This window comes from Chinchilla lanigera, unplaced genomic scaffold (assembly GCF_000276665.1).
Source record: "Chinchilla lanigera isolate Chin_1 unplaced genomic scaffold, ChiLan1.0 scaffold00149, whole genome shotgun sequence".
In the NCBI taxonomy this organism is placed as follows: Eukaryota; Metazoa; Chordata; class Mammalia; order Rodentia; family Chinchillidae; genus Chinchilla; species Chinchilla lanigera.
In genome coordinates this window covers 357,406-372,283 of record NW_004955550.1, presented here as the reverse complement: position 1 = coordinate 372,283, position 14,878 = coordinate 357,406, and the positions used below count along the sequence as shown (strand labels likewise).

The 14,878-nt window shown below is 32.5% G+C and overlaps 2 protein-coding genes across 2 annotated transcripts; one reads left to right on the top strand and one right to left on the bottom strand.

Moving 5' to 3' along the window:
- The first annotated feature begins 1,206 nt into the window (after nt 1–1,206).
- Nucleotides 1,207–2,160, top strand: LOC102014501 (olfactory receptor 4Q2). The gene has a single exon (XM_005412031.2). The coding sequence runs from the start codon at nt 1,207–1,209 to the stop codon at nt 2,158–2,160; it is 954 nt and encodes a 317-aa protein (XP_005412088.1).
- A 10,031-nt stretch (nt 2,161–12,191) lies between these two features.
- On the bottom strand, nt 12,192–13,127 carry LOC102014181 (olfactory receptor 4K14-like). The gene has a single exon (XM_005412030.1). It carries the CDS (start codon nt 13,122–13,124, stop codon nt 12,192–12,194), a length of 933 nt encoding a protein of 310 aa, XP_005412087.1. The 5' UTR covers nt 13,125–13,127.
- Nucleotides 13,128–14,878: the final 1,751 nt, after the last annotated feature.

Below are 14,878 nucleotides of genomic sequence, written 5' to 3'. Positions count from 1 at the left end.
TTTTTTTCAATGTGCTTATTCTTGTTGATTTGTTTAAAAGGAAAGTATACTGTTCATAAATTTAGAGGGAGCATAAAGGATAAGATAGAAAAGAATCTCTACTAGTTACACTTTAAATTACTACATTTTAGCTCTTCAGGACATCGCTGTATTTATGGCAGCACTGAGTGGAGTTAATACCAGCTATTAGGAATCTCCAAGATTTTCATCTCATACAGTAGCATCTTCTAGTCATTGCTCACACAAATGAATGAAATACACACACAGACTCATACAAACTTGCAACATTATTAATCTCAGAGAAATACTTTCTACTTATTCAATTTGGTAATATAGTCAAAAGAGAGTCATTTAAATGCCTGAGTAATTATTTTATGATTCCATTTAGATCATTATAAGGATGTGTGCCCATGTGCACACAGAAATAAAATGATTAAAACACAGATCATAAATGAGATAATAATGTATTATGGTCAATAATAAGCTTGACAGACATCCTGGAAACATGTATAGAGTTGAATGCCCAGATATAAATACAAAGTGAAGTACTGTCCTTTTCCTTCATTTGTACGGTTTAAATTCCTACAAGTGTTAGCTTGATGGAAAAGAACACAGACATTTCTTTCCAGTTAAACCTTCTATGGACCTTGCTGGGTTTGGTGGTACAGGCCTCTAATCCAGGCACTTTGGAGGCTGAGGCAGGAGGATCACTGTAAGTTCAAGGCCAACGTGGGCTGTGTAAAGAGACCCTGTGTCAAAAACAAAAATGTCTAAATATCTCAGTGCCTGATCACTAGAATACTAAATGCTACCTTCAAGGGCTTTTGTTTTGTTTTGCTTTGCTCTGTTTTTCCTGAACACTTTTATTTGAAAATGTAATTAGGAGATATAACTTGTTTCTTGAGATTGAGTGTCAGAAAAGAGCAGTAAGTAATGTACTGAAGGATGAAGTGGAGAAAAGCCACCATTGAATGTCAAAGTGATTTTATGCTACAAAAGTCTTGGCTGCTTCTTAATGCTTCAAAGTTGTAGCTGTTTGGAGAATACATATTTCTATCAGCTATGGAGAATGTAACTTCATCCAGTTAATCAACACAAGTGTACCTTAGAGAAAGTGAGTATATTGCTATATTTGATGTGACTTCCTACCTAATTTTAATGTCACTAATGCTTCATTGTTTAATATCTTTCATAGAACCAAGTCAAATGGATGAAAATCAGACAGAAGGTGTGAAAGAATTTTTCCTGGCAGGTTTCTCACACACATCATCTATTGAAGCAGGATTATTTGTATTATGTCTTTTCCTCTATGTGTCCACTTGGGTAGGCAATGTCCTCATCATGGTAACAGTGGCTTCTGATAGGTACCTAAATTCATCACCTATGTATTTCCTTCTTGGCAACCTGTCATTCCTGGACCTATGCTACTCAAATATAACTACCCCCAAGCTTCTGGTTGATTTCCTTCATGATGAAAAGATCATTCCTTATGACCAATGCATTGTGCAGCTCTTCTTTCTGCATTTTGTGGGGGCTGCTGAAATGTTCCTGCTCACAGTGATGGCCTATGATCGGTATGTTGCAATCTGTCGTCCACTGTACTACACCACTGTCATGAGCCGGGAACTATGCTGTCTGTTTGTAGTTGCTTCATGGGTGGGAGGATTTGTGCACTCCATTGTCCAGACTATTCTTACTATCCATCTGCCCTTTTGTGGACCAAACCAGGTGGACAATTTCTTTTGTGATGTTCCCCTTATCATCAAACTTGCCTGCGCAGACACCTTTGTCATTGAATTGCTAATGGTGTCTAACAGTGGGTTGATATCTACCAGCTCCTTTGTGGTGCTGCTTGCTTCCTACACTACTATCTTAGTTAAGATTCACTCCAAGGAGGGAAGGAGAAAAGCACTTTCCACTTGTGCTTCTCACCTCATGGTGGTGACACTCTTTTTTGGACCCTGCATTTTCATCTATGCTCGTCCCTTCTCCACTTTCTCTGCAGACAAGCTGGTGTCTGTACTCTACAATGTCATCACCCCCATGCTAAACCCCCTGATCTACACACTTCGGAACAGAGAGGTCAAGTCAGCCATGCGGAAGCTGTGGGACAGACGTGGGCTTGGGAAGAAACAGGATATGAGGCAGGGAAGTTTCTGAGAGCAAAAATAGGCAAGCACAGCAATTAATTCTTGGCAGATAAGCGGTGATCCCGAGCACTTAATTTTCTTCTGTAAATCACAATACTTCTGTTTCTGACTCTATAAGAAAACTGTGCAGTTTTAATGAATTGTGCTAACTTCTGCTTTTTTTTTATTAAAGCAAATCTGTTTTATGTTTTTATATTAGCTTTTATTCTTTCATTTTATCCTAATTCTCTCATGTACTGCATGACTAGAATGATGCCTACTTCTCAATGCTATTATAAGAATGAAAAAAGTTGATAGCTGTGAATGTGTCTAGCATGTCAGCTCAAAATAGAGTGAATAATTATTTATTCATTAATGTTGTTTTTCACAGTGATAAGGATACAGATGATGAAACTCTAAACTCATTGATTTATTTTAATGTAAAACAACTTGATTTCTTATAACTAGCTTGTGAAGGACATTATAAAATCTATAAAATGACCATGCAATTTTATCTTTCTCAGTTATTGCAATCAATTTATATTACTGTCACCAGTTGTATCCTTACAGCTATATTAAGACAAATTTGCTAACTTAACTGCTTGCTGATACTTTATAATCCAAGATAAGAAAATTAAACTGATATTGCAGTTGAGAGAAAATTTTACACAAATAAAATATAAACCTGTAATGCAAATGAACTTTGAAGTGTTTTCATTCTTATTTCTTTTTTTTTTTTTTTTGGTGCTGGGAATCAAACTTAGGACCTTCAGGCACTGATGCCACTGAGCTATATCCCTGGCCTGTGTTTTCATTCTTGCAGAAGTATCAGTCAGTGGATGATAGAAGCAATTTTAGCAACTAATCTGAATGGTGAAAGGAGCTAGAAGTCAAAACTATTTGGTGATTTCATTAAAGATTGAGACTTTTTTGCTGTCATACTTATATTTCTAAAACTTGTAACATGCTTAAAATAAAATGAATAAAATAATGGATTAAGAAAATGTTTTGAACAAATACAGGAAGCTTCATGTATCTCTTCTGATCAATATGATATTGAGTAGGAAAACAGTGTAAAGCTGTTTTCTTTCCTTATATAACGTCTATGCAAATTTTTCACTTGGACATCAGAAACTTGAGAGACCCCACAAAAGCAGGAATTAATCAAACTAAAAATAGTTAAACTTAATAACAGACACCAAACCATTTATAGAGATAAACCAAAATGTATCATCAGAATTTGGTAATTTAATTAATATCAGAAGAAACTACAAATAATGCGACTTTATCTATAAAAAGCTGAATATGGGATCAGATAAGTCTTTATTTGAATTTAGTCAGTATTCTAATATTATTCTACCAACACAGAGGTAAATGAAATTCACATTTCAGCAGATGGAAACATTTATCATGACATCATCCAGTAGATTTTTAAATAGATTAATAAACAGACCCTCTCTACTTCTGTCAGACATTTCCCACTAAGTAGAGATATATGGAAAAAATAGTATTTTGAAATTAAAAACTATTCAACATTTTGGAGTAAGAAATTTAAAAAACTTTATCTGATAAATCTATTATTCTTAAGAAATCTATAATAAACATTGTTTATCTCTGTTATTTAGTATTAGGAAATGTAAAACAAAATGTATGAAGAAACATACAGAACTATAAATTGCACAAGATAATTTATAATACACATCTAAATCTAAATGTAAATACTCAGGAAATTTTTCAAGAAAATAGACTTTCAAAAGGATTGCTTCTGTGTATACAAATATTCAGAAGTTGTGAACTATGCTATTGATATAAACTATATTTTAAAAAGATCCTTTCAAAGGCTTCTTTCATTTATAATATATTAAATGCTATCAAAAAGAAGAAAATCTTCATGGCAATAGAGTATTGAGACATAATTAAGAATGTTTTCAATGACAGCTATGTCATTTAAAAATTAAAATGAATGCATAATTAAATAATAAAAGAAAGGTGTAGTACTTGCATTAATATATACATTCAGAAGAAAGAAAATTATCAAGGGCAGTGTAAGACAGAGCACACTCATAAAAGGATAGTCCATCAAAAATGCATAACAATCTCAAATATGTGTGTACTGAACAAAACAGCTGTGCACCATGTGAAATAAAACCCAATAGGACTGAAGAAATTAGAAAATCTCCAACAATAGTTACAGATTTCAACACCCTTCTCTCAACAGTGGGCAAAAGTAGATAAAAAGTCCTTACTATCTAAAAGGATTCAACAATATCAAGACCTACCTGAGATTTGTAGAACACTACATCTAATTATAGCAGACTATACATTGTTTTCGAACATCTAGAGAAAATTTACTAAGAAAAACTGTATCCTCAATCATAAATCAAATATCAAGAAATTTAAAATATTTTATATCATGAAAAAGATGTTCTGTAATTATGAGTTACTAAAATGAGAAGGAAAGGATATAAAGAAAATTTCCAAATACTTAGGCTAAACAAAACATATAAATAATCTACAGGTCAGAGAGAAAATTTCAAATGAAATAAAAATCAAACTAGATAAAAAGGCAATATGTCAAAATTTGTGACCAAAGGCAAAAGATGCAAACAGAAATATATATAGCGTAAAGTGCTTAGATTAGAAATAGGAAAAGTCCCAAATCAATAACTTTGCATTTACTTAAGCATGCTCTGTGGGTTAGCATGTGGTCTGTTTTAGAGAACGTTCATGTGCAGCTGAGAAGAATGTGTATTCTGATGTTGTTGGGTGGAACATTCTGTAAACATCTACTAAGTCCATTTGTTCATAGGTTTGGTTTAGTTCTGATATTTCTTTGCTGGTTATTTTGTCTGGTTGATCTGTCTTTTTGTGATAGTGGGGTATTGCAACTGTGTTAGTGTTTATTTGTTTTTTCACTTCCATTAATATTTGTTTTATATAATTGGCTGCTCCTGTATTTGGTGCATATGTATTTGTAATTGTTATCTCTTCATCTTTAAGTTTTCCCCTAACAAGCATATAATTATCTACATTCTTGTTTTGAAATTCACATTGTCTGCAAATAAAATATACCCCTGTTTTTTTGTGGGTTCCTGTCATATGGAGTATCTTGATTATTATATGCCTTGGTGTAGATTTATTTTGGTCATGGCTAATTGGGATCCTGTGTACCTCCCTTATCTCTGTGTCATATTCTTTTCCCATGGGAAGTTTTCTATTAGTCCTGCAAATAGTCTTTGTATGTCATTTGTGTTGATACCTGCTTTTTCTTTGACACCAATCAACTTTATATTGTTCTCTTTGCATCATCTTGCAGCGTCAAATTATTTTTTTCTGCTCCCTTGCTATTTTTAAGAGATCTTTCCTTTTTGACTGCTAGCTGAGATCCTATATCCTAGGTCTGACAGTCTGTCTTCACTTTCATTCATGCAGTTTTTCAAACTTTCAATGAAATTTTTAATTTCCTGGATATCTGTTTGAATCTGTTTCATGCATTCCATTTCTTTCCTATGTTGGGCATTCATGATTTCCATTATTTTCTTATGCTCTTCTCTCTTTTTTTAAATCTATATCTACTCTAGATTTTCTGAGCAAGTCCAGGCTCCTGACTCCTGAGGAAATTTCCAGCTAAATATATGTCAAAGTATTTGTTTTTGGAATACAACAAGAATTATCAAAGCTCAAAGGAAAAATATATACAGGTAGCAAAATATATGAATAAGATGTTTTGTATTACTGCTGTCCACGATCACAAGTAGATCAATTAGACAACAAATTAATAAAGAAACATCAAAGTTGAATCACATCTATGAATAAAAGGACTTATTAGGTAGGTATAGCCTGTTCCATTTAGGGAGACTCATGAAGAGATGTTACTACATGCCTATCAGAAAAGCTAAATTAAAAAAGAGAGAATAATGAATTCTGGTGAGGATGGAGAGAAACTACATTTCTCATGTATTGCAGTGAAAATGTAAAATTATTTAGTTAGCCAGCAGAATTTCTATCTTTTTATTGAAAGGAACAGTTAATGTTTAATTGTTTGATCAATCTTACATGCCTATATTTATTTACCTGAGTAACCAATTTGAAGATATCAATATGTAACACAACAATAATTGTTAATTTTCTATAACCTGTCTGAAATTTTATATTGTTTGTATTGTTTTTTGTGTTATTTTGTAAATGTATGTGTGTTTGTTAATATGTTTTCATTCTTTTATCCTTAAAATTAAAAAAAAATGTTTGGCAATTTCTTCATTGTGTATGTTAGTTTGGCGATTTCTTTAAAAAAAGGAAGCAATCAAAATGTGTCCCAGCAATTACACTCTCAAGGGAGATGAAAATTTATATCTGTACAAGTTTATATCCATCCCAATTTAGAGATAAACAAAATAGCTGTCAGTAAATACATGAGTATACAACTCTTCTATGACAGTACTCATCAATGAAAAAGAATTAGCACTGATATTGCAAAACCTTGGGTTGGTCTCAAGAGCATTATGTTAAGTGGATAAAAATCTCAGTTTCCAAGTATGACACTATATGATTTCATTTACATAAATTTCTAAAAGTCACAAGATTATACAAATGGAAAAGAAATTACTAATTGCCAAAGTTTAGAATAAGGATGACAGTGTTCACTCTGGTGATAAAATACTTGCATAACTTATACAATTGGAAGTTACATAAAACTAGAAAGCAAAAAAAAATTGGGAAAACCATACATTGTTCATGTTAATTTCCTGATTTTGATCCTATAATATGGCATTTAAAATATAAGCATTAAGGAAATTTGGGTGAGATGTACACAGGACTCCTGTACTACATTGAGCAACATCCTATAATTTGTATTTTAAAACAAAAAAAGCTGTTAAAGGTCAATTGTACAAAGTCAACTACTTAAAGACCAATAAAGAGTTAAAAATAACATATTACAGTGATACATGAATATTCATGTTTATAGCAGCACAGCTCATAATCGTTAAATATTGGAAGCATCCTATATGTCCATCAACAGATAAATGGATAAAGAAAATGTGGTATTTACATGCAGTGGAGAAATAATCTGGCACAAAGTAGGATAAATTTGAGTTATTTGTTGGAAAATGGTTGCACAAAGAGATCATAAGTGTAAGTGAAGTAAATCAGACCCACAAATATTGTATAGTTTCTCTTATCTGAGAACTCCCATATAGAAATAAAGCACAAAATAAAGTATAAATAGCAGGAAAAAGCATGACAGATCTTTGGCCTATGGGAAGGGAACTGAAAGAGAGAGAGGTGGAAGGGAGGAACAGGAAAGAATATTATTATAAAGAATTGTGAAGAATTATGTATTGGCAAAACTCCCATTGTACCTGACATGCTTCTTGAACAAATGGAATTTGTCCCAAGATGATTAATCCAAGAATGGTTCAACTTTAGAGAATTTCTGAGTACAGAATATATTAGCAGATCAAAAGAGAAAAACTTCTATTATCTTCTCAAAACATAGAGAAAAAAAATCACTCAACAAAATATAGAGAGATTATTGTACTGTTTACAGTCCTCAGATTTGGCACTGGAACTGCACTATCACTCTTAGAGTCCAGGCTTCCAGACTATAACCAGCCACATTATGAAAGTTGTCAGGATAAGTTTCAGAATCAACTTTGAATTTCTCCCAGTGGTGTCAGTGTAATCTTATATTTCCTTTATTTAATTTTAAAGCTAATTCTATAAAAATAATTATGTCAATCACATAACCCATGTGTTCTGCTACTTCCCAAATGGAATTAATGCATCAATCTTACTCATTTATCTTAAATTACTTTTTTATTTATTATATATATATATATATATATATATATTAGTGTATGTTTCCAGCACATAATGACTAGCATTACTCATTTATCTTAAATTACTTTTTTTATTTATGATTTATATATATATATATTAGTGTATGTTTCCAGCACATAATGACTACGTCAGTTGTGGGGAACTGGTGCATGTACATAACGTGCTTTCATTCTGCTTTTAATCCCCAACTCCTCCCATCTGCTCTCGTTCCTTCTAACTCTTAATCCTCTTCTCATTGACAAAAGCTCTATTTCCATTTTTCTACAGTTATTTTTCCCTTTCACTCCTCTTCTTCCCTCTCATTTTTGTTCCTTTTCCCATTTCGAAAGTATTTCCCTACATCCTATTATCTATCTTTTATTTTGGTCTTTATTATTTTTGATTACTCATATGACAGAGATCATCTGATGTTTAAGCTTACATGTATGATTGATTTCACTTGAGTGAAATCATTCACTTATAAGTTCATTCATTTACTTATAAATGCCTCAAGTTCATAGTTCTTTGTAGAAGTGTTTTCTCTGCAATATGAATGTCAGACAGTGAAGAACAACAGTAATCCAGAGTCAGGAAACCAATAAAAACGATCCCTATAATTGGCCTGAGTTTTCCTTTGAGTTTTAGGACCGCAGAACAGAAAGGGGAACACAGGGAAAACCTTGAGTTCCCAAAGTTCAGAATGTGAAGCTATGAATCTATTGAGCCTGAGTGGTTAGCCTTCGTGGAAGACCACAAGACAGAGAAACATGAAAAACCATTTTAAAGTCTCCAGATAAATTATTAAAATATCTTGATCTAAGCCTCCACTGGGTTTTGGAAAATGGGGAAGGTCATTATTTGGTAAAGTAAGAGGTAAACACCCTTCTACTTAAGTGGTTCATGAAAATTAAGTATTAAAATTATATAATTCAAGCATAGAGGGAAAATCAGATTCTAGATTTTAGAAACTAGAAGAATAAAGAGAAATTTAGAGTTGCAGAATTGAGTCAGAATCATGTCCTTAAGCAAGATGCCTGAATTATTCTTGATGGATGAAGAATAAGATGCAAGTATAGCTAATATTTGTAGATGCTTTTTACTACACTGGAAAGACAATTTCCTCATATTTAGCAATGGACTTCTACTTCAAATAAATGTCCCTAAGTTTGGAAGCCTCCTGTGAGAATTTATAGGAATTACTTAGATTAATAAGATTCTTTAGAAAATTAATTTGATATGAATGTTATGTTAATATTCATGTTGACAAAGAATGTTTATGTACCACAGATGGATATGACTCAGACAGTCTGTTAATGATTGCAGTGAAAAACAGAACTCAACATTTTCTCATTGACTTGGTCTTCTAACCATAGCAATGTATTTTAGATGGCTGTTATTGTAAAATTACTGTATCCTTAGGATGTGTTTCTGAGAACACATTCTGGTTATTAATACAGACTTCTGTCATAAAAAAGTTTCCAACTAATTATTAGTAGGAATTAATTCTGCAGATGGATACTGTCAGCAATTATTCATTAGTTTTTAAAACACAGTAATGAATATAAGTCACTGCAGGTAGCTTATAATGACATGCAGATTTATGGCATTAATTATTAAAACTCAAATTAAGCAGGTCAATTATGAACCATGTTGCTTGTGTTTTTCAAAGGATTCACTGTATTATGTACTTAATTTACTTCATTTAAAATGGGAAACAAATCTCATGAACACTTCTTCAAAATTCAGTTTCCTCTTTAATTTTTGGCTATGAATGGACAGTCATAAGTTCCCTGCAAGAGCCCATAATTTGTAGAAAACAGGAAGCAATGATTTTTTTCACTCAAGTTTTATTAGCATATCAAACATATCAAAAGTATGTACATCAACATGCATATTTAATTAAACCCCAGGATATCCACACTGACAGTGCAATAATTCAGCCCAATGGTGAGGCTCTGAACAAGGCAAGATGAAGGGATCCAGAGCATAAGAATGGAGCATAAGTCATTGATCAGTTCAAAAGAACCAGGAATATCTTATGAGAGCCCATTTTTTGTCACTTTTTATTATGATTAGTTCTTTGTCTCTCTCTCTCTCTCTCTCTCTCTACTTGCATATAAAAGAACCAGAAATATCTTATGAGAGCCCATTTTTTGTCACTTTCTATTATGATTGGTTCTTTCTCTCTCTCTCTCTCTCTCTCTCTACTTGTATATAATTTAATGTCAGAATTCTAACAAGTTGGAGCAAACTTAGAGTTATAGAAGAAATCTTTCCTAAATATATAAAAACTGGTTTAGATTTCCTTTTTTTTTGTGCTTTTAGACCATGTCTTCTTTATTATCATGATATATTTGTGATTGTATATTTGCTTTTATCCCACAAAAAGATCTGTGAGTCTTGGAATGTATGTTCTTAAATAATCTAGGTCTAGTACTTAATAGTTTAGGGTCTGAAATCATTCTCATTGAAGGTACTTGAAAGATATTTGTTTATTGAATAAATAAACTTATAAATAGCACTTGTTTTATCTTGATGAAAAAATGGCAAACAGTATTATGGAAAACAGTATGACGTTTCCTAAAAAAAATAATAGAACTAATATATGATCCAGTTATCCCACTTTTGGATATATATTCAGATATGAAATCAGAATACTGAAGAAATACCTGCAAAGCTTTATTACAAAATTATTCACAATAGCTAAGATATGGAGTGAACCTATGTACTCATCAGTGAAGGAATAAAATGTGGTACATACACACAGTGAAATATCATTCAGCCCTAAGGGAAAAGGAAATCTTGCCCTTTGTAAAAAAGTGAGTGCAGTAGCAGAAGAACATTATATTAAAGGAAGTAAACTAGACACAGATGATAAGGAGAATTTCTCCTACATATGTGGAAATTTAAAAGAAAAGTCAATCTGATTAAAAGATAGAGATTACTAGAGTTTGGGAAGGGTATATAAACAAAGAATGAATTTGAGTACTGCATATTATATGCATGTGTTAAAACATCAAACTGAATTCCTTTAGTATGTAAAATTGACACATATTAATTAAAAGTAAATAAATGAGGGTATATTTAAAGTCTATAAGTAATTAATAATCAGTATTGCCTCAAGAATAACCAAGAAAGTTAATACCAAAGTAAATGCTGATTTTCTTCTGTTATTTCAATGTTCACATATATGATTTTAATTACTGATAGTACTATGCCCAAAGTAGATAGCATAAAAAAATAGTATTACCATCATAGCAGGTAGCAACATTATCCTAAGCCAGAAGTTATTTTTCTTCTATGACCTTTCATGTTCATGCATACATTCAGGATTGCTGTCATAGGAATCAGAAGTAACCAGAGAAATCTTCCTTTGATAAACACAATATCCAAGACTATTAGGATGTTCCCTCAGTTGTTTCAATAGCTCAGTCATTATTTAATCATCTCCTTTAGTTTCATGAATTACAGTCAGGCTGAACATTTATTTGGTCAAACTCAAATATAACACTTGTTATGACTGACTTTTTACAATCCAGAAATATTTGCCAGCACAGTATAAGATCTGAAACATGAACTTCCAAAAACTACTCCTTAATTGGTCAAAATCAACTCAGTAAGAGATGCACTTTTTATTGAATCTACTTTGAATGAAACTATTAATTTAATGATACAATACATATTGAATATTATACAATGACACACATACCACAAAACAACCAGAAAGTAAAATTTTTCCTATGTTAACTTCTATGATTGAATGTTACCAGCATGTGCTTCTGTTTTAGATAAAAAGATAAGTATAATATAAGGTATATATATTTTAAAAAATCAATAGGATCTCAAATTCATAGGGTTTTTTGCTTCCTCAAGCTTTTAAAAACCAAACCAAAGATGGAGCGTGTACTTATCACTTTATTCCTGTCTAGTTTTCCTGCGTCAAATATCCTATATCTCAAACCCTCCTCTTTGCTGTGTTGCACAATGACTGCAACATGAAAATTAACTCTTGCATCATCTTTTACATCGAATAAACTAGTAAAATAAAGCTAGTTTTAAAAAAGAACAAACATCATAGGGTTTATTCCAAAATGTGTTTGAGGGTTTTTGAAATCCATTGTGTGCAACATAATGCATTATAATTATACAAATATAATGTCAGAAGATCTTTGAACAGAATCATATTAAAGACACTATATTTCCTGAACAATCAGGAACAGGTAGCACTGTGGAAAGTGGGACTCAGTGAAAAGTCACACGTCGGTTCCACAGTTTCTTCATAGCTGATTTCATCTCCTCATTTCTTAATGTGTAGATAAGGGGGTTAAAGAGTGGAGTAAAAATAGTGTAAAACACAGACAGGAGTTTGTCCACGGAGAACCTACTGAAAGGCCACAAGTAAATGAAAATGCAAGGCCCGAAGAATAGCGTGACTACCGTGATATGTGCGGAGCAAGTTGAGAGCGCTCTCCTAGCGCCACCTGCTACCTGCTGCTGAACAGTGAGAAGGATAACGGTGTAGGATATCAGCAGGAGGAGAAAACAGATGGTGGAAAGCAGCCCACTGTCTGAAATCATAAGTATGCCCAAGATATAGGTGTCTATGCAAGCAAGTTTAATCACCAGTGGGAGATCACAGAAGAAGCTGTCCACCTCGTTGGGGCCACAGTAAGGTAAATTCACAGTAAAGGCTACTTGACTGATAGAGTGCAGAAACCCAATGACCCACGAAACCAACACCAGATTTATGCAAGTCTGCCGGCTCATCAATGTCATATAACGCAAGGGTTTGCATATGGCCACGTATCTGTCATAGGCCATGGTAACTAGCAACACCATCTCAGCCCCACCAGTAAAGTGCAAGAGAAAGATCTGAACCATACATCCTTCAAAGGAGATGAGCTTTCGATCATTAAGGAAATCTCTAATCATCTTAGGAGTGGCAAATGAGGCCAGCCACATGTCCAAGAAAGACAGGTTCCCCAGCAGGAAGTACATGGGACAGGAATACAAGTTGGGGGCAGAAATTACAGTGAGAACAATGAAGATGTTACCAAGCATAATGGCCACATATATACTAGAGAAAAATACAAAGAAAAAGTTTTGTAGATATTGTGAAGAACAGAGTCCATGCAATACAAATTCTGACACCAAAGAATGATTCTGTGGATCCATTGTCTTGGGTTTCAGATTCTGTTGTGTATCTATATAAAGAAAAGAAATCCCTGTCATTTGTGTCAGGGTGGAGGAATCTGAAAGTCAGTAAGTTAAGTGAGATAAGTAGACACAGGAAAAGAAATATTTCATGATTTTCCTAATCTGTGGGAATGAAAATTGTTACATTTATAAAAACAAAGTAAAAAGGTAGTTACCAGGGCTTTGAGGTAGGCAAATTAGGGTAAGGATGGTCAACAGGAACAAAGTTTCTACTAAGCAAGAAGAATAAATTCAAGAAATCTATTCTACATCACAGTGACTGTAACTAATAGTAATATTTTGTGCACTTGAAAATTGGTAAAAGAGATTTTAAGAGTTCTCACTATAAAAATTGGTAAGTATATATAATAATGCATATGGTAAATATCACCTTTTATCAATTCCATAATGTATACATATATAAAAACAACATCTGGTACACCACAAACACCTACAATTTTGTTAATTACAAAACAGAAAAGGAAGAAGGAAGGAAGAAAGAGGAAAGAGACATTAAACTGTAAATACTTGTCAACTGCCAGGCACATGAAAATAATCCACTAGGTGTTACATCAGTATAATTTCTAATATGTAATAGATAATCTAAAATACAGTATATAAGATTATAAACAAGTTGATACCAAAATGTGTGTTTGTCCCAGTCCATAATTATTTTGTTAGTGTGAGTTGGACATTCTGGAATAATTCAGCATAAGTGTGAGATATAGAAACACTTTTTTCTCCCCTTTTGACCTTTGTTCATGGGAAAACATGGAAGCAATCATTACAAAGTGTGAGCCAAAACTCTTTAGGAGGATTGAGAATATTCATATTTTCTAAATGATATTATACTTTACTCTCTGGTTTACCCATTGGTTACTCATTGTTGTCCAATGCATAACTGTTTTTAAGCATCAGAACTAAAATTGAATTTAAGGCATAGTTTAAAAAATAATATCATAATGTAAAATACAGTATCATCTGTCTCTGCTGCTTTTTATTTTGCATACAAACAAAATATTGTCAAGTGAGTGTTTTTGTGGGTGAGTGTACTTAGGTATCTAAAGAACAGTCAGCATATTTCTCTCTTTCAGAAGAAAGAAGTAGCTAATGACAAATTTAGTGGAAAAAGATTCCTTTAAGCTAAGAAAGAAATGTTTAGAACGTAGAAGTTTACTGTTAGCAATGTATAAATGTAGGACAGCTCCTAAGGTTTGAACTTGTTATGTACATTGTTTACTAATTTTATGGAAATGTCCCTAGGGTGCTATCTAGGAGTTACAAAATAGTATGTAACATATGCTCAAGAAATGCCTTTGAAGAAATGTAGACCTAAATGATAGCACAGTTACATAAAGATTTTTCTTTACTTTCTTTTTAAAAATTAATATGTAATAAAGTTTGAATTTAAAATGATAAAACACTCTTTAGAATAAAAAAATAAAAATAAATGATATAACATTCCATTAAGGAGGAGAGCCTATATTTGCAGACTCTCTCATTACCCTTGCTCTTCATCAACATGAGAAAGATATAATTACCAAATTTATGAATAAAACAAATAGAACAAGGTTAACTTTAAGAATATTTCAAAAAGTTTAAAGTATTGGCTGTTATCAAATTCCAGAGAGGGAATGTGTAGGTATATTATATATCTATTAATAGGTTTCTTTATGATTTAAAAACAAGAAAAACTTTTGGTTCCTTGAAAAAAGAAAATTAATTATTGTGTA